This window comes from Diprion similis, chromosome 4 (genome assembly GCF_021155765.1).
Source record: "Diprion similis isolate iyDipSimi1 chromosome 4, iyDipSimi1.1, whole genome shotgun sequence".
NCBI lineage: Eukaryota > Metazoa > Arthropoda > Insecta > Hymenoptera > Diprionidae > Diprion > Diprion similis.
Window position 1 is genome coordinate 25,258,126 of NC_060108.1, and position 23,504 is coordinate 25,281,629.

General features: G+C 40.1%; 4 protein-coding genes across 4 annotated transcripts; all 4 read right to left on the reverse strand.

The window, feature by feature from the left end:
- Positions 1–2,563: 2,563 nt before the first annotated feature.
- LOC124405235 (protein singles bar) lies at positions 2,564–5,115 on the reverse strand. Its single transcript, XM_046879955.1, has 5 exons — positions 4,664–5,115; positions 3,765–3,940; positions 3,401–3,583; positions 3,174–3,314; positions 2,564–3,054 (listed from the first exon to the last, which is right to left on the reverse strand). The coding sequence occupies exons 2-5, from the start codon at positions 3,915–3,917 to the stop codon at positions 2,977–2,979; spliced, it is 555 nt and encodes a 184-aa protein (XP_046735911.1). The 5' UTR covers positions 3,918–3,940; positions 4,664–5,115; the 3' UTR covers positions 2,564–2,976.
- Positions 5,116–8,412: 3,297 nt separating this feature from the next.
- LOC124405769 lies at positions 8,413–13,117 on the reverse strand. The gene is made up of 5 exons (XM_046880944.1): positions 12,977–13,117; positions 10,676–10,813; positions 9,996–10,184; positions 9,740–9,856; positions 8,413–9,019 (listed from the first exon to the last, which is right to left on the reverse strand). The coding sequence occupies exons 2-5, from the start codon at positions 10,787–10,789 to the stop codon at positions 8,945–8,947; spliced, it is 495 nt and encodes a 164-aa protein (XP_046736900.1). The 5' UTR covers positions 10,790–10,813; positions 12,977–13,117; the 3' UTR covers positions 8,413–8,944.
- A 3,688-nt stretch (positions 13,118–16,805) lies between these two features.
- Positions 16,806–17,798, reverse strand: LOC124405945 (CKLF-like MARVEL transmembrane domain-containing protein 4). Its single transcript, XM_046881214.1, has 5 exons — positions 17,774–17,798; positions 17,583–17,653; positions 17,317–17,484; positions 16,962–17,075; positions 16,806–16,862 (listed from the first exon to the last, which is right to left on the reverse strand). The coding sequence occupies exons 1-5, from the start codon at positions 17,796–17,798 to the stop codon at positions 16,806–16,808; spliced, it is 435 nt and encodes a 144-aa protein (XP_046737170.1).
- LOC124405946 (dynein axonemal intermediate chain 3-like) lies at positions 17,604–21,073 on the reverse strand. The gene has a single exon (XM_046881215.1). The coding sequence runs from the start codon at positions 21,071–21,073 to the stop codon at positions 17,798–17,800; it is 3,276 nt and encodes a 1,091-aa protein (XP_046737171.1). The 3' UTR covers positions 17,604–17,797.
- Positions 21,074–23,504: the final 2,431 nt, after the last annotated feature.

Here is a 23,504-nt window from a genome sequence, read left to right on the forward strand (position 1 = left end):
GACGATGGGTTTGCCAGCAAAGAACACAATGCACAGGAAAAAATCTATTATTAGAATGCTATATTTAATAGATCTCTGAAAGAATATTGCGGTAATTCATTAAGCGTGAATTGAGGAAAAAGGAAAGCCACAGCTTCCGCATTATAAATCACTGGTGATCCGCAGATGAAACGTGCGATTTATAAGAAATTATCATGTAGGCATTCTTTTCCTTTCCTTTTCCTTACCAATTTCTGTCAGAGCGAATTCACTAGCAGCTACGACGGAAAACGTGTGATAAGCATTTCTCACGTCCATTGCTTAAGTAGTACATATCAATATACAATGTCAATGAACATAAAAAGATTAAAGTTGAATTCCGAGTCACCAGTAGATTACGGTAACACTTTTTTCAAGGATTGGAAGTTTCGCAAGCGGTAAAATCGTGATTAATAAGCCACGTGTAAGAACTTGCACTTTGGGTTCATATATTAAATGATATTAGACCAATTGATATTAGTGCATTTATTGCTCTTTTTATAGTTGACTGTTTGAAAATATAAATGAATAAAACTAGAAATCTCAATAACATTTCTGTTGTATGTTTCATGAGCTGATTAGAACATCTAACAAAAGTTTCAGGCATGAAAAAACTGACTATTCATTAAAAATATAAAAAAATTTCAATAGCTAATTGTGAAGCTGTCATATGCAACGTAAGGTTTATCAAAAATTGACTTCAGGCAGTTGAAGCACGCAGTTTGATCCTAGACATTTTTTCCAACACTGTCAGCATTGCGCATATCATATAGCATATGATATTCAAATGGTTCATTACTCAGACATATTAGAAACCTGATGAAAATTTTCAAAATCATATTCTCCTGAGGCACAAAGTATGAAATAATTACACATCACTTTTGAATTACACACCGAGCTTGAACAAGTTCACGATCATTCAAGGAGCCCTTTCCTCAAAAATGGTGCCGGAAGTGGAAAAATACGTTTAAATCGAGGTGATGTGTTAAAACCATGCTTTGCCAATAATTTTATAACTCGCTAAAACCGATGTTCAGACTCTTACTGAAGATAAATTGTACAGTTTGCAATCTACTGGATTACAATAGTAAATGTGATTTTAAAGATTTGTCGTTTACTCCTGATTCAAAAAGGTACCGTTTCCGCTTTTAAAGAAACAGAAAGATACGTATCATAAACAAGGATTCTTACTCACTTTTGTGTGGGCAATCTGAGTCGTCCTAAGTTACGACGAGAAATCGCACGTCCTGTAGTCTGCAAGGGTGGCTCTGAATAGCTGATCCAAGGTTCTGTCAATGTCCTTTAAAAAGCCTCACAATTCAATGCGTCATTGCCTCTCATTCATACTAGCCAATGAGAATTAATTGCCTTTTTCTCGTTACTCGATATTAGTCCGGCGCTATCATCTCTCAAACGTCAATGCATAAGCGACTTAAGTTACATTTCCTTAACCGATAAAAAGGATAATAGTATTTCCAAGCCACTGTTGAGTGCGTTCATGATGCATTGATTATTTATATGTGCTAAAATTTGTCTTATTGTTAGTTTCTTTCATTTAATGTACCTTTCTACGGATTTTCTATTATGTAGCTTCGAGCGCAATCAGAAATGCTCTAGCTCTATAAGATTCGGTATGAATCGTGCTGTTAATAATAATTGCTAATTAAACTAGATTTTATGTAATTTCTAAAACAACCACACTCGTCATTCCTTCTTTCACTTTTTTCCACTTTCTAGAAATGCACACTTGCCGCTTTCTCAGACCATTCTTCAAACGCGCGGAACAATTTTGGACCACGTCAAAACAGTATTTGTAAGTTGACACAACATATGCCTAAATGATGCTTGTATAAAAACTCTTCGCCTGAGAATGGCCTGTAAAGATTGTAATCGAGTCGATACTTCTCAAACTTCCATCTTCGTTATAATAGGTACACTAAACTGGCAATTCTCTCGATCACTTCCATCCTCTGCTTATGTGGTTGAACTGATGGCTACTTCTAATATGCTCTCAGTTTCAAATGGCGGCAGAGTGAAGATCCTTCAGTTATCTCGACGTCCTGGCTCCTGCCTAATAACGTGGCCAGACAAACATCTAAGCTACATGTTTAAGGGCTTAACAGTATTTCTGAGTAGTTGTGTAAGGTCCGGTTATACAATCCAGAAGCTGAACGCAGAGAACAAGATTTATCTAGACCCTGTGAAACATTCGTCTGAGAGATTCGAGACCCTGATTAGTTTTTTTTAATGGCTGTATATGGTTTTGTACCTGTGTGTAATGAACCCTCGCTCAGCAGGGATCGAGGATCAAAACCTTTTCGGTATCTCAAAAATGTTGTTCTTCCAGTTTTCGGAAGCAGGATCGACCGATCTTGATTCATGCCTTGGATACAGCAACGTCGAAAGTATCTACTTATATCTCTATATACCTGTTTCCAAGAGGGTAAATATTTTTAATCGTCTTTTTGAAAGCATAAACGAAATGGTAGGCTTTATCGACTTCAGAACCTGATTGATACATTCGGTTTGAAAAGTTTTTTTTATTATACATTTAAATTAGTAATACAAGGAGAAACGATGTTGGAATCATGCGAATTGATCCTGGTTGTTGACCATGAAAATTACCAGATCGACGTCGCAAATGAATATCCTATACTGACGAACGAGGAAAAGAATAAATGGTATACAGACTTCCTGCATGGATCAGATGTCGCAATGATTATAATAAACTTGATAAATTATATTCTTTAGGAATGATTAAGACGTAGTTATTTATATAGTACATTATATGCTAATTTCCTGATTTACGAGTGCGGATTACTCGTCAAGCTCAAATGAATCTCATTGTTGTGACTAGATATAATGCGAGAGCTCGATTACCGTTTACGTATTAATAATTTATATTCAGACATGATTCACGTCAGCGTGATTGGAAAAATTGGTTACCGTTGTTCCTCGCTACCAACTGCCAGTGTAGTGTTTATACGAATAGTAGGCATCCGCGCCATGCAGGACGCCGACTACCCCGCAAAGCATCTGTAAGAATAGTTAAATTTCAGATAAACGAGCTAAATAACCACTCGAGTAAATCGAGCCGTATGCTCATGCCCACAAGATTTTTTTCGATTTCTGAATTAATTTTCCGAAAAACTTACGTAGGCGGCGTTCATTGCTGGATAGACGTCAAATCCAGGAGTCAGTTGATATTGTCCCCAGAGGAACATCTTGGTAGCAAATGCCAAGTATGAGGCTGAGCTCAAGTAGAGAAAGGATGCGAGGGCGTTAAACATCAGCTCCTGAAATATTGGACAAACCGATAAGTTATTAATCACCTCTCAATTCGACTGGGACGTTTGCCGGAAAATTTATTTTTTCCACTTACGAAGAGAGACGAGCGTATTAATCTGTACGATTTTTCGGACACGATGTAACAGGCCAGAAGTACTGCCGAGTTTAGAAAGCAGGCAGAACAAGTCGTCAAAGCACTTTCGTATGCCGAGCCAATTGTCGCACTGTACCTCAGACCATAATTAATCAACAAATATTGGATCAAGCTGCTGATCACCTAAAACAAGAATATCGTTATATCATGGTAACGCAAAGGAATGCGACAGAATTATGTATGTTTCATAATCATCTATAATAAAAAAAAAATCTTTCATCAAAGTCTGCAATTTCAGAATGTGTCAGATAGATGCTTAATATTTTCACAAGAATTGGAAATCCATGCACCCCGTTAGACTTACCGCCTCGGCCACTTTCACCATGCCCGGTAAAGTCTTTAAAAATTCGATGTGTATGCATGTGCAGCATCGACAAAAGCAGCAAGCGACACCCCCGGCCCCGTGAGTTCCCGTCGACGCCATCCTGATCGTCGGTCCAGCTGCACCCCCGCCCATGGTTCACAGTTCTGTCTCGTAGCCTGTTAATTAAACAGTATGATGCTTAAACGTTGCATCCTGTGAATGCACTTGCGCATGCATTCATAATATGGTTTGCATTCGACGTATCATCATTCTATACTCCACGTTCTTATATTTATTTATACTCTTTATCCGAACGGTACCGAAAAAGCTATCCGACTTGCATTAGTTTTGGGAGTGCGCAATGAGTGCTCGTGAGTCAAGGGCTTCTCACAAATTCAAGCGCAAACTGCGCTAACTTTTCGGTATATATTCTCGAACAGCGTGGGCAGCAGACGGACTCTCAACTCAAAAGTCGGGATCGTTAACCCCTGGAGCAACAGTTTATTTCTGTCTCTAAATTATTATCGCGACACTTGAAGTTACCAATGCTCTGCGATTTTTTAGAGAAAAAACTGCATGCAGGTGCTGGATTACTGTTTTTATATATTGTTCGTCTTCGACTATCGCAGCTCACCGAGAACACTGATAGTATCTCTGAATATTTTATCTAACGCACCCCGATAAACCTTAACGAATTCATTCAATAAGCGAGTTTCCCTTACATTTTATACTGTACAAAATCCATGGCAAACGGATCAGCGGTTCATCTTCTTTCACTAAAGGACGACACTCTTAGAGACAACGATTACACATCGATCCACGTACAATTGATCAATTTCAGAATCATCAGCATGCATCGGATGATTTCTTATTGATTATAAATAAACAAATAACATTACCTATAGATTCCTTTGCGCCACGGCAACGCAGCTATACATAAATTCTCTGCACGTGAGTCAGAAGCAAAGGTAAAGACTCGGATTGGCACTTCCGGAAGTGACGAGATCTCAGGAATTTCTCTATCGGGTGACACAATAAATTTGGAAATGAAAATTCGAATGGAAATGACAGGAAGAGATCCCTCGGGACGAATATTCACTGTCAGGAGTTCGCTGCAGACTGCACAAGATTCTGTACCCACAATGCATGATCGCGCCCCCCGCGTGGCATGAGACCTCAGAGGGACGTTTTCTATTTTCGGCACGCGCCACAGGAAATTATGGCGGGTCCACGATGCAGATGCCTGTGGACAAAAAGTGACAACGGAATGTCGTCGACACGTACGCGACGTCTATTAATTACCCACCATGTTTATGACGAATCGCACCATGAAGAGAAGGTGAAACCTCCGCACGTGGGAAACACGTCAATCGAGATTAAATTGTATTGGGATAGATTTTTGCTGAACACGTAGTTAAGGATGTGATTCATTCTTTTTTCTCTTTTATCCGATCTGCAATTCATACAGTGTATTATTAGAGTTACGTAAAATGAGTACATGGTTTTTAGTCTAGTATAACATACGACAATAGAAATGAGAGATCGAGATGGGATACCTTACTTGTAAGTTTAATTTAGTTCTGTACTGTTCGATCTTTGATTTTGTCTGCTTATATTTTCTTTACTACTTGACGTTTAATGGTATTTTGCATTCTGTCTTTCGAGATTTCCGGATAGATGAAAGGAAGAGGAGCTTGAGAAAAAGCTCATTATTGGTGATCTCCGTTTCTGGGTAACTCAGCACCAGACGATTGGTCTATGATAGCCAATCGCGCGGAAGCTGACAGATAATGCATCTGATCTATTCCTATTTCTAAGAATAGAGGAGTTTGCAGATTTCCCTCACGTAAATTATTGCGTCTTAAATCTCTTGCAAGCATTTATTATTCTGAATCTTATTGCTAGATTACGCATTCTGTGTCCAGGCTATGATGGTATCATGCCGAAAAATGATCAATACAATGGTGTTCTACACTATGATGGTAACCATGCAGATCGATGTAGATCTAACACTAAAAACTACGGTAAAGGCGCGTCAGATGCTGTTATGGTAATTACATGTCGATAATTAGTGGCACAGAGAAGAGGCTGCCGCGGTTACCGACTGGGACGTAACACCCAGACCAAAAGTGGGGGCATTTGCTTCGTAAATTTTTTGGATTTTTCATCGTAATGTATAAACATAATATAATAATTGTCAAAACAAACATAACGTTATGTGTAATTTAGATATATGAAATTTTTTTTGAATTTTTGAAAATTCCACGTTATGTATAAAAATATTGCAGCGAAGATCCATCCAACAAGTAAAAAATCGTAGACCGAACTGGAGAGTCGACGGGCAGTACCTGGTCTAATCAAAGTGGAATGCCTCACATGCATGTGTGTTCTACATCTATTAATATCTCTAGTATACACATACACGCTGAACCTATGTGAATAATAATAAGGCAAATTAAATTGAATTACATTGAATTAAATTGAATTAAATTAAGTTACTTACGTTGCTTTGATTGCTAAAAATGAACATAAGAAAAAAAATATCTTTCTTATTATCGAATGAGGCAATAGCTAGCCACGATGATGGCGATGAGGCTTGGAATTAACTGCAGTAGCTACGACAAATAAAAAAAAAACCAACTGAGGATGAAGACTAATATTAATCGACATCGTTAAAATAAATCACACATTGTTTGGACGATTTTCTGGATGTGAATCACTTTGCTGAATTCCGCTTCAAAAGAGCGATGCACGATCTAAATTTAAACCCTTTCCGTTAATTTGTTTATTTAGTATAGGAAGAAAAAGGGCGAGTTTGCTCGGCTGGTAAGGGTAGGACTATTCCATGACCTTAATTGTCACCGATTCTAGTTCGGTTAACCAACACGCAATTTCAATCTCAGGAGATGATAATATGTAAAGTAAATAATGAAGTCTACAAACAGTCTATTCTAAACATTTAAATACGCCTTAAACCTTTTTCAAACACCGAACGCTTATTTTATTACTTTCGTTTTATATAGTCGTCAATCGTCCATTAATGAACGGCTGCTACACGTTTCTGTGTGTGTAAAAAACAAAAGCAAATAAATAATCTTACTTCTCTCCGTAAAGCGCAACGAGCAACACTTTATATTTCGAGCGAACAGTATATTTTTCGAGTGAACGTTCGGTTAATTGGGATAAGTCAAGTCACGGTTCGGAGATTCGAGGATCTACTGTAAGTGGACCAAATGCCGCTACAATGTGCGAAGAAGTGGTTAATAGGTGAATTTCAATTGGCCAGACTCAAACTTTTGAGGTCTTAAAAGATTGATTGATTGATTAAGTTGCATATTCACGTCGTGGTACAACCATCGAGCAAACTAAAATATAAACTTACGTATGTCAGTACACACGGGCACAGTGATTCGGTTACGGCTTATAGTTTCTCAATGTTGGCAATGTAGAATCAGCCTACAGCGCCACGAATTTTGTATGGTTGGGTGCTGTTATGCTTACGAAGATTGAACCTGTTTCATGGCCTTCATATACCTCTGGAAGAATGATCTCAAAATCAATGTTACTAAAATTAAAGCTATTGCTTTGGCTCTTCTCCGTTCATCTATAGACTATCCTCTGTGGCTAATGTCTTTATCAAGGTCCAAATTTCTAGGCTATATTTTGAATCGTGTGTACACAGTTTCGGTTTAGTGCTTGATTCGAAGCTCAACTGGAAAGATCATGTTACTTCAATCTGTAAGAGAGTAAACTCTCTCATGCACCGCGACAATTTCTTCTACATAAGCACGAACTTACTGCGTTAAATTACCTCGTTGAAATGCTACTTTTTTTCTAAATCGATGGTCAGCAGATCTGATCAACGGTAGCAGACCGAAGGAGGTATTTAGGGACCTGTTTATTATCCAAAATAGTCTTGTCTGGCCAACACACCTACTTAGCTTCTTACCTCCTGGCCAACATCGGCGAAATGCCAGGAAGGGGGGATGCGAGGCTGCTCATAATTCCTAGATTCAGTACTGAAACCTTGCGTACACTTTTTTCATGTTATGTTTTTTTACATTTGGAACTCCATTCCCGAAGATATTCGGGACTGCAGTACTACACATTCTTTCAAAAACTGTGTCAAAGCGGACTTCTTCCTTTTGGAGGGTAAAAACCAAAACTAAGATCACGGCAGTAGCTAAAATCTAATGTTACACTACACCTACTTGAGCTGTAATATCTATATTACTAATTTTTATGTTTATATTACTAATTTTCATGTTCTAATACTTTACGCTAAACTGTACTTTCTATATAATGCTGTATCATCATTTTTGTCGCTACTATTTCGACATGTTCTTAAATGTACAACAATTTGTATAATAAATAAATTCTATTTATCCATTTATCCCTTTCTCTGTATAATACGAAGTAGCCAACTGTTAATTGAATACACATAATTAATCACTCAATAAACAACGGAACATTGAATAGGTGACGGAGTACAAAGTTATATTTCACTTTTTATTTTTACGACGATGAGAGAAAATTGTGGATCGTGTGAACAATTAGAAAAATAAAAATATAACAAATTCGTGTGAACAATGGTAACGACGATAGGTACTTGCACATAAATGCGGTAGGACGTAAATAAGGTACCTTTTTGGCAGGATTTTTTGACGCTGGTTTCTCCCGATTATACTTGTTAGTTGTAAACTATATAAGACACGACATTGCAGCGACGACGAGAAATGAGGATAATATTGTTAGACATTGACCATTACTATAAGGTTATTATAAAAGTAGAAAGCTTATCGTTATACTTTGAACATTGACAATAAATTGACCTTAAAAACAGCTCAAAAATACACCGACAAAAATCTACTATAGTATATATATAGGTATGTATATATATTCATCAAAAAAATTTTAGTATTCTTTGCCGAATTGACACTTTTTATGATATACCTATGTATTAAACTTCTTAAGTTATGCAATGCATACCACAGCACCGATTAATTTTTAATATCCTAAACTTTTACATATTTATCATACGATGGTAACGATGGTACGACAGTCTTCACTTGCGCCTGACAGTTGCTATTCTGCATCCCTCACAACTTTGGTAATGACTGTGTCTTAAGTGCAAACTGACGCTTCTTTAAGCAGGATGAATCCCGTACGATATTCGGCACTTAAATACCTCTGTAGGATCTCAGAGCTAGTAAAGTACTCAAAAGGTATAGCGCCGCATTGACCAGTCCTATAACCTAAAGAAATTGAGTACTCGTTATTTTCAATACTTTAAATGTCGTTTTCGAATATAAATCTATGGATAGCACTTTGATTTGAATAGTGCAGTATTAAGGAGACACATCCGAGTAGAATATTTTGAAAAACGATTTCCTTTTTATTCGAGTTTTTAAAAGTTTGAAGTATGAAGAATATTGTGTGTAAATTGAATAATAAAATTCGAAGAATTGTAGGAGTTGCGGCCCATTTGCCGATCTTTCAACTCGATTATCTCGAAACTACGTTTCCGAATCCGTACCTAGGATATCTCGAAAACGAAAGGACCAATTTTTACATAATTTGGACACAATGTTTTCGTACATTTTGTTATTATCCAAAAAAGGTGTTAAATTTAGGCTCGAAAACGAACGTTAAAGTCTAAACGATCACCGTTTCGTTGATAAAAAAAAATTCATACGCAGCGAACGGTTTAATATATTATATTACAAGATTCCGTTGGAATTTTTTATTTTAGATCAACCCACTGTCCAAAATACACCGACCACTGCAACAACGCTACGAGTGGATAAATTTTGCTGAAAAAATTACTGAATATACCTTAATGTATAAACTTTGAAATAAAAAAAACGAATGAAATCGAATAAACAGTTTTTTAGATAAACTTCTCGAAATTCGCCTACTTCTTTAACCATCTACTCTGATGTGCCCCCTCAATTGCTTATTGTAGGTAAACTCACCGATGCTGCCAATAAGGCATCATAATTGTAAACGCGGTTATTTTTTGTAACGTCTATAAGAAGGTTAAGGGATGCTGCGAGGAGTAATCCAAATCCGATCGAATGATAGATCACCTCCTGAAATTGTAAATTAGAAAAATTGATGCAAGTATATAAAGTTCGATTGTACGGTCGAATAATTGATTTTTTTGATGATAATTTCACAGAATAAGGACAGTAAAGTAATTCTACATGATCCTATCTTGGATAAACTTACGTAGATAGTTTTTGATATGATCGAGCCGGTTGACAAGGACGCGAGGCACGATACCAGAAGAATGAAAGATGCTATCATGAAAGTCGTCGTCATGAGAAGGAAAAATATCCTAGGCGTTGACGACAGCGCCACAGAATAGCCAGAGTCGTGATCATGCCCAATGATCCCAACACAGACGATGCCCAGTGCCTGAAAGTGAGAGCGTAAACTTCAGGTGAGCTCATATGGACCGCCATGGCCTAAAAAAGTTTCTCAAAAACAAATGCCCTCGCCATATACGGCGTTCCCAACCTCGATCCACTAAGTTTGGTTGCTGGATACATCCGCTCAGTTTCTGTGTGACCTTTGAAAGGTAATCAGCAAAAGGTTGACATTTCTTTCAAAATATTCTATGCTATCATAATAATTCACACGTAATATATTCAGGTCAGAACAAGCACTCTGTGAGGGAAATGTTTTCCATAATTGGCTGCCAATGAGTAAGAGTTCCTTATGGTTATTGCGGTTTCTTATCGAAAACCGCTCATTGTGTAGAATTTAATACAAAAACCCACTTCCTCAGTAGCGAATTCATGTTAATAAGAAATCGCGGTTATTTTACATCAGTATGAAACTTGTGACCTTGCGAAGTTATTCCGCGCTGTGAATAATTTCTTCGTTAAATATGCTGGAGTACTTACAACTTCAAGAAATTTTAGAATTCCAGGAAAAGTTCTTAAGTAGCCAGTGTTCAGGATGATCGTCGAGCCACTGGTGGTGGTCGTGGTTGTTCGTATGGTGACGGAGTGAGACATGGTATCGACTTATCACAGGATCTCCTGAAACCAAATAAAAACGTTAAGCCATCATCGAACAAAAGTCTTAACTTAAGGCGAAAAGTTCCTGACAAGTTCGTCGAAACAATCAGCATTGTCACCAAATATGATCTATCTGCTCCATTTCTCTGCTTGTTGCTTTTCGGTGAACTACGCTTTTGCTTTGCTACATCCTCATTCTTTGATTCCATTTATCTGTTACACACACACACACACGTAGACAACCACACCTACCCTCTCGTTTTCTTTCACCTACTGTGTAAGACAATGACTCATGCGCCAGAAGTGGCACTGACGTAGACGTAAATTATTTTTGCCTCTAGATACAACGGGGACCTTTTGATATGGCCATGCACTGCATACTGCACCCGAAATAAACTCTTGGAAAATATTCTGCAGTCAATTTTCGAAAATTAAAATGATAAGATGCTTTTTCTATAATCACTCGAATTGAATGAATAATGATTACCAAGAATCGTTTATTGACCTTGAGGCGAAAATTCAGACATCGTTATGTCATCGTGGAATATAAGAATGAACACGACATCCGTTAGCTTACTAATCGCTATTTTTCTTCGAATCTCTCTGGTAGAAAAAAGGATCAACCTCCGTTAGAATTTGATAACGAATTTATTAATACACCGATGACATCAGTCTAATTTGTGCTTGTATATCAGCTCAACCGCAAGCTTGCTTCAATGGCAGCGTATTACGTGTCACGAGATGGACTATCAGTTCCTTTTACTGTCGAATTCACAATGTTACTCAGAACATGTCCAAAGCTACTCTGCGTTTTCGGCGGAATTTCACGCTAAGCATTGAATCGGCCACACGAGTTTATTTGGGCAAGAACGGACATCAGAAAGGGTATCGATACCCCCCGTATCAGGAGTGCACAACTGGAACATCGAATTTCCTCCGACGATAGCCTCTGCTATCGTTGCGTCCATGGGCCTTATGGAAATCGGGACGAGGTCGATCTTCCGAGGTGCGACCTACTTCGAGTGTTGCTTCTGAGCATCCTCCTTCAAACCGAAATAGAGTTGACGCCGATTCGTTATAGATAGAACTTGTTATTCGAATACTTAGCAACAGTTTGGAACAGTGAATGTTGCAAAATTTTATTGACCGTCTTGCGCCGAATGACATTCGCGAAGCTAGATTTCAGTCCAAGCAACGCGCCTATGTTTGTACTATAAATTTGCAATGTACCTACACGATTGACGCGATTATTATTATACTATCCAGTGGCAATGAACCGAGAATACGTGATGCATCTGGTCTGCATGAGTTCAAGCCTGGTCCCCCCAAAATGTTCCAGGCACACCTGCGTATACGTACGGCTGTTATCGATCTAGTTTAAGGTTTGGGCGGTTTACCATTTTCAATTGTCATCAGATGTAAACAACTCAGTACTTACAGCTTCTAAGCGCTAAGTACAGGTCCTAATGTGCAACAGAGATGCACGTTCGATTAGTCATGCATGGAGAGCGATCACGAAGCTAATTTTATCCACTTGGATAATATCGTGGAAGAAATTATTGATGAAGTGTGATCGGGAAGAGCTCGGTTATCATAAGAACTAGCGTTTTCTTGTATCTGTGATAAGATAAACGCCTTAATCGACTGTGAAGGAAGACAAATTTTTACATATCTGATCTGGAATTCCCATGACGAATTAATTTAATTAATACGCGATAACTTGAATGAAACAGGCATTCGTTCATGCGGTTCATCGTGGCTTTTAGTATGTCAGCAGCTGACTGTACAGTATTATTCAATCCCAGCAAAAACGCAACGAACCCAGTGACAGTTATACTGTTTACTTGGAGCAGGAGTATAGGCAATATCGATTCGCGGGAAAATCCAAGTGCACACACAAAATATTAATTTCACCTCGGGAGAATTCACCGTTACAACGCACTATGTCGTTTGCTTTATCGTTCCCCGCTGCGCGATGCACTTAATTATATATCCGCTCTGAAACCATTCGGTCTGCCGGATCCTGATTATACTGCGTCGGTATTGTAATTATATATACGTCCAATTAAACGGGGAGATAAGAGACTCGGGCCGCAGTAGAAACAAACGGAGAGAATTTAGAAGTGTTAAATAAAAAGTGTATGAACCGCTGCACGATTGATAAACGTTTTCGAAGCAACTGACCTGAAACAGGTTAGAAGGAATCGGAGTTATGTTACGTTCTCAGCGTCTCGCGAATGACTGAAATCGACGCCTAACGTCGCCGCCAAGCCCGGTACACGTCATACATGACGTCATGCATTCGAAAGAGTAGATGCAGCTAGCAGCAGGTAGGTAGGCATTCGGTTGGTCTCTCTTTACGCACACCGACGGACCCGCCTGTCATGCGTAGTACGCTGAATCCGTTGATTCGACAATCCGACATCGAGTATTGAACGGATGATTACCGAGGTTGCAGCATGCTTACGTCCACGTTTCTCAATTTTTTTATATTCATTTATTTATCTGTGAAGTGAGAACTTTTTTAACGGCAAACCAGCGCGCTGAAGACCTGTTACGCCTGATATCCGACAATTTTTATGCACGTAGATATGCGAAGTTGCATGGTATTAGGCACTCAGTGAAATTGTCGATTTGGTTGCCTCTCATCAGGCGCCATCGACGCTTGTTTGTTGTAACTTGAAATTATATGACTGTGCCAAATTTTTTGTAAACATTTCTATAAGTCGAAGAAAGACTGTCTACAAAATACTTACAGAAACACGCTATTTTACATACATATTATACATTCATATGTGTAACAAGTACGATTAAATTTTATTCGACATTAGTATAATAGCTCAAGGATAAATAAAATTAAAAGATCAAGGATTGAAAAGAAATAAAAACAACAAAAAAAACTTCAAACAGATATACGTAATTATACATACATACATAATGATCAGTAGCGATACGATACTCTACGTAAGTATTATATTCTAACAATTAACAATGCCGTAAAACATTTGTATCTTATAATAGATTGTATGATTTGTTGAAGGTAAATGCATTTTTCAACGTATACGTGTCAGGTACCTCCTATACAATAGTAGAACGGGCGTAAATCGACGTGTCAAAATGACTTATTGTTTCAATTGCAAATATGTTGTGATGAATCATTGTCACTGAATTGTAAACAGCAAGTTACTGGATTCATTGCTACCCTACAATTCGCTGCATTCATGTAACAAGGTTTACGAATTAACATCAGTATCCATACGTTCAACAAATCTTTGGATGATGCTCGATTGGTCGTTAATTAAATCCATTAGCTAATTTTACGAGCACGCGGTAATTATAAGTACAATAATCCGTCATTACACGTTGTATGCTACCAATTACTATTCGAATGACAAAATAAATTTTCATTCACCAGCCAGTATGGATTTGAAAAAAGGTTGTTTGCGAAAGTTGAGCACACAACGCGAGATTATATAGAACGCGAAGGACACTTTATGGGCTATATATAAGATAATCAATACATATGTAGTATGTACTGTACGCGGTTGAGCACATACGATATTACGATATAATATATAAATAATATGCATGTATATACGTATATATAATGTATATAAATCTATATGTATAAATATATAAGTATAAAATTTACATTTTTCGTTTCATTGATTGTATAGATTCTATGCATTTTTCTCTTGATTGATATATATATGTATACGTATTCTTTATTGTTCTTACATATATATTTCTATCATTACTATTAAAATTAATATTATATGCCTGTGTAAAGTGAAGATAATATTCTTTTAAGTTTTTTTCTTGCAGCAATATTCGGTACGCAATAATGCTTACGCGTAGGTATACGTCGGAAAATGTGAAAAGCTTGCTCTAAAAATATTTCATATTTTTACCTAATTATCGGACGTAAGCGAACGATAAATCGATTATTTGTGGATATCATACGTTGCCCGAGTAAACGTGGGCTAAAGCGGTGGAAAAAAATCAGTATCAGAAATGCGAAAGTGCACTGTTATCATTTTTACTGAAAACTCGATTCTACATCAAGTTTAGCAACAAATTAGGCGCACTTCGTACCGTGAGTATTACGCTAAGGGTGAAGCAAAGTGTGCCGGTATTTGGACTGCATATATCATTTCGTATATTATAAAATCACGTGATATGAAAAAAAATGAATCTCCAATTTCACAGTTTTCTAAGGGGATCTTACGTTGTATTGCGAAATAGGTATAGTTAATTGTGAATTTGTGATAATAGGTATATATTATGTATATAATGTAATGGTGTATAATATCGTTTATTTCACTTGAAATTTCAAAGTGCTCGACGGATTTATAGAGAGTAAATATAAATATTTCAGGTGGCAAACAACAAACAAAAAGACAACAGGTAACTTCGACTTATGAAAAGCGCCCAAGTTCAAAAAGAAACCGCAATTTTGCTTTACGGATCTTGATCTCTTTCGGGTAAAGCAGAAATTTGCTTGTCAACCCAGATTACAACCTTCGAAACGTGAGTAACTTACGTTACCAATAAGATGGAGTCTTTTACGTGGTCAAAGAACTGTTTAGTGTTTTCTTTCTTACTTTCATGCCATTGCGGTATACATTATATATATATTCTATATGTATGCAGGATAAAAAATTACCACGTTGGAAATAGGCAATCGGAAGTTTCTGAGATCCGTGAATAATCAGAAATGAGCTGCACTTACATTATACTTCGAGGGGTCATCCACTGAGAAAAAATTGACGCCATGATTATAATATTTCACGATTACTAACGTTTTAGAATGACTACGACAGATTACTTGACAGATAAATTTTACTTTCATTAATATTGATTTTATTCTAATATTGTGATTTCAGTGTGATTTTGAAGATTACAAAATCGTCGTTCCGAATGATATTGACACTATGATTACTCGAGTGGATGAACCCTCGTTATACACAGTTTACAACGAGTACACATAAGTTATATGTGATAACTGGTCGAAGTGAGTTAGCGCTGAGTGATTAGTACTGGATTCGAGCTCTTCGCTGGTAAGTGTAATATAACATATACCTATACACGTTTCTTAGAGATACAGTAATTATAGTTTATATGAATTACGCATGATGTTTTACACATATCAAAGGGCTTGATGGAACAGCGACTTCCGGTCCTTACGACTCTCGATTCATAACCGTCGAGAATAATTAACTTCTGATGACCTTGGATGATGAGACGATGTCATCTGACCGCAGATGTATAGTAAGATGCAATAAAATAAATGATCCTCTGTACCAACGGCTAGGACAGTATCGTTGACCCTGCGCTATTACTGCGTCCTAGAACTCTGCCATTCTATGTAGAGGAAGTACGTTCCCGCCGCGTACGCGATAGAATTGAATATCCCGAATACCTGCGAAAACACGAAATACACAATATTATTATCCAAAAATGAAAAATTTTAACGTACTTAAGCGACAGCTTCAACGATCGCATTTCCGTTTCCACTGTTATATAACTACGAAATTACTGTAGAATGTGTTAGAAAGTCCGGTATATTTGAATAAGAGACGAAAAGCTGCTTTTGAGCGTATACATACGTATTTTATCAAGAAACACGTATACAAGGTGCAGCTGCATGCGAATAAGTGGCAACGACCTGTTGTATAAATTGAAACGTTGGCATATATACGTGACACTTTCTCGTGGCTACTTAATTCCGTAGTTCTATATATATATATATATATATATTGTATATATAGACGAGGAATGGTTACGAACGGGATAGAAAGAATACTATAGAATGCTGGAATGTTATTTTTAGATACTCCGAGACTGACTGGAGGTTTGCGTACATTCCTTGTCTCTGGTGTGCAACAATAATGCAAAGGTAACCTTAGAACGTTATCGTTCACTGTGTTGAATCGGCCGAGATCGAAATGATATCGGTGAAATGAATAAGACAATGATAACGATAAAGACCCGATCAATCATTCTAAAAATCTTACGATAAAAGTCTGTACCTCGCGAATTCGAAGAGCAATGGAAATTTAATGAATATCTGAGGGTGAAGTGTTGTTTGAATCGTTCACGGTCATCATGACCGCGCTAAAGATTCTTAAATGTGGTAGAGCAGCTGATTGTTTATTGAACAACTTACCCCCGCGGCGATATTAGCTGCTTTCCCATCTCCCCATACTGATCCCCACGCGGAAAGCTGAGTGATGAAAGCAATCGCGTACAGAAAGGTGAACACGCCGGTATTGATGAATTCCTGAAATAAGGCAGCGTGAAATTTGAATTCCGGAATTTGGTTTTAAAGAAATTATATGGAACGATATGCTCGCTCCTTCATATTCAAAATTCCATATGAGAAGATCTGATTCTTCTTCAGTGCTATCAGTTAGTCAAGTCACTTATAATTGAAAATAGATTTTCATGCATTTCTAACTTGACGTATAATATTATGTGATCATACTTAATTTGCTTCGTTTACACAACGTGCAATAACTTACCGAAAGAATCCAATTGATAGGAAGCTTGAGAGCCTCGCGTATTGAGAAAAGGTAGATGAAGGTCCACAGAATAGTAGCTATGAAGGCCGTCGATGCGACGAAAAGGAAAAAACTGGTGGCATGAAGTCGCGCCGGCGAAGCAAGGCACATGCAGAAGATTGCTAGCACCTGAAACAGAGTGGAAATAAAAATGAAATCGTCTAACGCAATCCTTGACGCATCTGTATTTTCGTTTTTTAATTCGTCATTAATGTATGTATTTATACTTTTACGTAAGCAATTGTTTCAAATGTAAACAAGGAAAAGGAGACAAAGGCTCGCAGTGATAGTGCTGCAACTAAACAACAAGGTGATGATACTAATCTTGACCGATAATCACTGGGAAAAGAATGTGCAAGCCGATTTTGAAATTGTGATATCACGCTTATCGGCGACTAATCTTAATCTCAATATCTACTCGAATTAGCCGTCTGCAATTCCATCAGCCAAGGGCGTTAGCTTTGATTTTCGTCAGTCGTTCATCTTTTCTGCTCCTTTTTAAATATTCGAGATCAAGTTCTCTGCGCCTACGTCGAGCATCGCTGGTCATAATCCTTGGATCAAACTCCCGAGGTTCCAGATTTCCTCTTATTTTCTTCTCGGCTTGAGCGCGAATCGTCTCATAACGAAGTTTGCCATCAGCTCTTTTTTTCTCGATGGATATTTCCTCGGGCAAAGAGACAAGAGGGTCGAAATGACCCGCCGACGTTTTCTCTGGTAATTTTGGAAGCTTGAGAGAAATTGCGTCTCTGTAGTAGGTTTCGCTCTGTTTAACCTGTTCCTCGGCCATTTTCAGCTTCCTCGACCTTTCCTCTTCCTGCTGAACAAGCGGCTTCCTCATGGCCTCCAGTTCCCCAGGGTCAAATCCCTTCTTGGTCAGCAGGATAGACCGCATTCTGTCGAGATCCGATTCTCTCCATTTTTCCGCTTTTGTTTTCGGAACAAGTCTAGCCTTTCTCTCTTCCTCGAGTCTGGCGAGCTCCTCTTGTTCCTTCTGAAATTTAACCCTGGCCTCTTCGTGCCGACGTTTAGCTTCGTCAGCCGCCCTCGACGCCTTCCTCTGCAAGCGGTGCGGATCGGTCTTCAAAAAGTTCGTCTCCCAAGCGGTGAACTCCTGCTTCCTCTTGATTTCCCTCGCGACGAATTTCTCAAGCCATTCGATTCTCCTCGGTTTATCCTCGCAAAAAAACGACGGCTCCTTAAAGACTCGCAGAGCTCCGTTGTGGTCACAGACCCCGACGAAATTCGGCTCCAGCGGTATCACGTGGGGATACAAGCCGGTGATCCGTTTACCGGAAATACACTGGAGGGCCAAACACTCGCTGGTGTTTAAGCAGAGGTCCCAGGTCTCGACGTCACCGCTGCTTCTGGCGACGAGAAAAACACCTGGTCTACTGGTCCAGCAGCAGGCTGTGTAGCCCTCCTGAGATTTCCTCAGGAGCAGAGGGGACTGGAGAAAGTCCCGACTCCACACGGCGAAATCACGACCCCCCACGGTGAGCAGGACTTCCGATAAATGGGGCGACTGGCTGATCCAGGTGACCGGACCGTCGTGAACCCGGGACCACCCGAGGAACCGACAACTCTCAGAGGAAGCGACCTCCGTGAACTCGTGACCCTCCCAAGAGCAGCTTAGAAAATCACCCTCTGGAGAACCGGCCCAAAACTGTTTCTGACACTCGTTTTTGGTCCTGGAAAAGTTTGGCTCGAATGTCCGCGTCGAGAAGTGACTCTCTCCGTCATCTTCCGGCTCGAGGATCCTGCTGCAGGGTCGATGCACGGAGTGAACTTCTTCGTAAGTGGTCAGCGGGGGTTGGATGAAAAGACTGATAACCGGCAGATTTCGAACCTCTTTCGGTACTTGCATGTAGACGCAATAGATCGGCCTGAGCAGTCCATCGATCTTCTTCAGCTCCGATGTCCCAGTGGAAAACTCATCGCACAGAATTTTCGGGGGTTTAAAACTCCCTCGTTCAGTGAGGGACGAGGATGTCGTAGCTCGAGGTTCCCACAACAGGTCCCAAACTGCGACACATCCGTCTTCGCTTGCGGTGAGGAATTGTACAGTCTTGTTATCAGCTAGAGTGCTCAGTCGTCCGTCACTCTCGACGCGATGATAAGGTGGAAGCCATTGTATGTGTCTAACAGCGCCATGGTGGGATTGCAATTCGTTAGAAACGGCGGATAAGCTTATCACTGGAACGGGTTGACAGTCGTTGGTTCCAACCACCACATAGTCATTCGGTAATCCGACTTCCGGTTGATTCACGCAGCAGTTATCAACACTGCACTTCGTTAATCTACCGCGAAAGTCCCAAATGGCGATGTGACCGGTATCGCACCCTGCGACTAGGACATCCGGTCGAAATGGGCAGAAGGACACAGTGCTAACAGGTCGATCATGCTCCAGCCTCAACCGTGGTGCCATGGAATCGGCGAAGGTCCACACCAGGACTACGGACTCGTTACGATTCAAGGACGACTTCGCGTTCCTGACGACCGACGGGCCCTGGACAAGATCACACTTCGGCACATCGGTGTAGCAGACGACTGCGACCCCGGTCAAAGTCGGATGCCAGGAAAGATCGGACACCACTTTTCCGGCGACGAGACTGAGGTCAATGAAGGACTTGAACTCCTCGAAGACCACCTGCTCCCTGGGTCTGGACTCCTTACCCTTTAGCACGAGCTCATCGATGTCGTGAACGTGGAGATTCAACGCCGCGTTGTAGTCAATCACGTCGATCACCTTGTCCGCGTACTTGTCCAGAAACAGGTCGACTGGATCCGGAGCCTCGTCTTCCTCGGCCTGCTCGTCATCGTCCTCCGGTTTTTCAGCGGGTTCCTCGTCGTTGACAAGACGTTCCTGATCAGGCTGAGCAGCCGAGCCACCTTCCTCATCAGCGTCCTGTTCCTCTTCCTTTTCAACCTCGCCAACAACTTCTGAGGCCGATGCTTCCGAGGCGGGATACTCAAAGCCGTATTGAGTCCAGGCGTTTTTAGGAAACCCAAAACGCGTCTGGACCCCAGCTTCCCGACCTGGCAAGTTGGTCTGTACCGCGGTGGTAAGTCGTGACATTGGAACCAGCTCGAACCTCTCGTGTTTCGGAACGATTTCCATGCCCGTGTCTTCCGCGTCGGTCGACTTCCGGCCTGTCAGTTCTCGGTCGTTCCCAAGGAGGACGGAGGGCATCGATATCTCAACTTCGAAGAGCGGTCTCTGTCTTCGCACGAGGTTTTCAGCTACCTCGATCTCGCTGCCTCCAGACACCCAGGGCTTCGGGATTTTGTAGAACATGCCACGCACGCGGTTGTCCAGCCGTCGTTTTACCTCCTTGTTACGTTTCTCGATGGTCTTTTTCGCCGCTTCCGTCAGGCAGATGACGAACTCCGAAGATACCAGCTCCGTTGATGCGTAGCCAACCAGGAAAAAGTCCCCCTCGTACTTGTCAACGTCGTCCTTGAAGGGCAGGAGCTGGGAGTCGTCGTCCCGCAGTAGTGCGACGACTCCTTGCCGAGGAACGTAGGCCCAAGGATACTCCAAGAAAACTTCTTCCATGATCCGACAGCCCAGAGCATCCTGCTGATTTTGAGAGAGAGTAATTCGTGCCAGACCATCAATGACTTCGCTGCTATCGTACGACCAGCTCAGCGATGATGACTCGGCTTCTTTCCCCTGCATGTTACTCGAAGAACTGCAGAATCTGACGTTTGGCATGACCCTAGGCGGCCGGATCAGGTGGTTGGAAATCGACCAAACATTCATCCCTCGACAGGTAGATACGCAGGTGTCTTGCAGGTATATATAGGTATAAATAAACACAAGCGCCAAGGAAGGTTAATTAGTCGCAGTTGTTGAACGCCGATTGAGTCATCGACTTAGGAGCATCGCAACGTGGGTTCAACATCCTCTTTAACGACTTCGCACTCGTCGGTTGGTTCATGGTTGTAGTACATTTTGCAGTCCTCGCGTGCCAAGTGTATGCATATAGTAGACAGTTCAGAGGTCAAGTCTAACCCGAGCTAAACAAAGACAGTGTCACAGAAGTAGAAGGTCGGCGAGAGCGTGCTTATGAATTGAGAATTGGGTGAAGTACACAACAGCTCTTGAATAGCACAGTGCGATTTACGGTCGTCGATGTAAATCATCTATAGCCGATTACGTCGTGTTCCTTAATCCCTGAAACTAAATCTCCGCTGGGAAGCCGGTTGAATTTGACCCAGATTACTGCGCCCTAGTCAGCCCCACCAACGCGAGTAATTTTAGGTTCATACGTCGTCTGACGTAGTATAACCACAATACTGGGCTGCTAGCTCCATTCCATTCCCCTGAAAATGACGTAAGTCTCCTGGCCGGGAATCTGGCAGACAAGATGCAGCTTGATGCGTCTCCTCATCTAAATGTTAAGCGAGGAATTCACATTGTAAGAATTTATTGCTGAAGGTCTCATTAGGGCCAGACTTAAGTCCCCGCACAATCATCCTCTCAGAAAGCAAAGCTGGTCAATGAACTAAAGCCCAAACGAAAATTCAAAGTTCATACAGACAATGTAAACGTTATTTCGGTTCGACCTATAATCTATCCTCACCTGCAGAAGAGCGTCAACGACTATCGTCGAAAGTAAGGTAAGTGTACCAGTTATTGACCCTGATGTCCCAATGATTGATTTTTTGTGGTTGTAACTATTTGAACCTTAGTTCGATAATTACCAAAAAAGTTAATCTGTACTGTCTAACCTTCTGGCAATTGGTTTTACTCATCGAGAAATTCACAATTTCTGCCGTCAATTTACAATTTTAAAAAACAAGAGTGTTTAAATGCGTCAATAACTGGTACACTTAGGTACCCTAAGTCGTGTTGCCAATGCTTCAGTGACAATTGTGTCGGTCAAAGTAGGTACCTAAATCCATGAATTAATGGTTAATGAGATATTCGTTCCTTCAGTTCATTTTTTTTTTTTTTTTTTTTTTTTTCTTACGACAACTTTTACATGCATTCGATTGTATTATAGGCGATTGATAATGGCGTGCTGACATCTCAGCGCGTGTAACAAGTGTGTGAGTTAGTATATAAAATCGGAGCTGTTCGTACCGCTAGAATATTCAACCGGTAAATCGATGCTGACCTTTTCGGACTGCATACCTGGCTATAATGTACCTGTCGGTTGCTGCTGCGGCTAAAGCCACCGCGAATGGCCACGGCTGAATGTATTTATATATTCGTAAGGGTACCTATACGCGTGTCGCGAGTCAATCTTCGTGCTCGCTGCAGCGTGCAGCCTGCAGACGCGCGTGCGCGTGCGCATTTGCGTTTGCGCTCACTCTGCATTCTCTGTTGCGCAGCGAAACCTGAGTTGAATTTAAAAAAAAATAAAAATTGAGAAAAACAAGTCAAGTTTCGTCCAAATATGTACAAATGTCACGAGAAATATGCAGCTCAGGTATTCCCGTTAAAATGTGTAATAAATTACTATAGAAGACAAAATTTCGTTTTCGGTTAAAACGTTTTTTTTTTTTTTTTCTTTTTTTTTCCCCCAACAAACAGGTACAAGAATTCGCTTTGATAAAAAAAAAAATTGGAGAATCTGAGAAACGGATGATTAAATTTCTTCTTGTGTATTTATGAAATTAAATTTTTCTTCTTTTCCAAGCATATTCAGCTGCGACGGGTCAACGATGAAAGAAAAGAGAAGTGACCTGACCGAGATTCGATGGTGGATAAAATTGGTCCGTTACCGGGACGCGCGGTAAACGGTGCGGGCTAATTACCATATCTGCAAATTACAAGATATACGGGAGTTTTCAAGCTGGTGCGTTTAATACTTATCCATGTTGACCCGAGCAAACATGTATAAAAAGCAATGACGTAACGACCCCGTTTATGCATATAGTTGCGGGGTAAGAGCGATTTCAATCGGTATGTACAGCAGAACAATGTTAGCGTTTATACGCACATACCTTATATATATATAATATTGCGCTGGATGCGCTATACCGCGCAATACGTATAATGTAATCATATCTAAAAATACATACTTGTTTTACGAATATATCCTATGTAATAATACGTTGCTAGCTGAAACAGAAGCACTCGTGTCGTCTCGCCGGCAAAGTGTGTAATCGTTCGTCATCACACCACACGTTACATA

Bases quoted from the DNA above. Each gene is read 5' to 3' on its own strand.
- LOC124405945 (XM_046881214.1), bottom strand. From the start codon at position 17,798: ATGGAATTGCAGACGGCTAATTCGA. The intron at 17,654-17,773 runs GTAGATATTGAG...CTTGTTGTTTAG, and splicing joins ATTGCAGACGGCTAATTCGA to TTGCAGCACTATCACTGCGA. The intron at 17,485-17,582 runs GTATAAATACAT...ACTCTGTTTCAG, and splicing joins AAACAATTGCTTACGTAAAA to GTGCTAGCAATCTTCTGCAT.
- LOC124405946 (XM_046881215.1), bottom strand. From the start codon at position 21,073: ATGCCAAACGTCAGATTCTGCAGTTCTTCGAGTAACATGCAGGGGAAA.
- LOC124405769 (XM_046880944.1), bottom strand. From the start codon at position 10,789: ATGTCTCACTCCGTCACCATACGAACAACCACGACCACCACCAGTGGC. The intron at 9,857-9,995 runs GTAAGTTTATCC...TTACAATTTCAG, and splicing joins TCATATCAAAAACTATCTAC to GAGGTGATCTATCATTCGAT. The intron at 9,020-9,739 runs GTGAGTTTACCT...CAATTTCTTTAG, and splicing joins ATGCCTTATTGGCAGCATCG to GTTATAGGACTGGTCAATGC.
- LOC124405235 (XM_046879955.1), bottom strand. From the start codon at position 3,917: ATGGGCGGGGGTGCAGCTGGACCGACGATCAGGATGGCGTCGACGGGA. The intron at 3,584-3,764 runs GTAAGTCTAACG...TTCTTGTTTTAG, and splicing joins TGGTGAAAGTGGCCGAGGCG to GTGATCAGCAGCTTGATCCA. The intron at 3,315-3,400 runs GTAAGTGGAAAA...CCAATATTTCAG, and splicing joins TAATACGCTCGTCTCTCTTC to GAGCTGATGTTTAACGCCCT.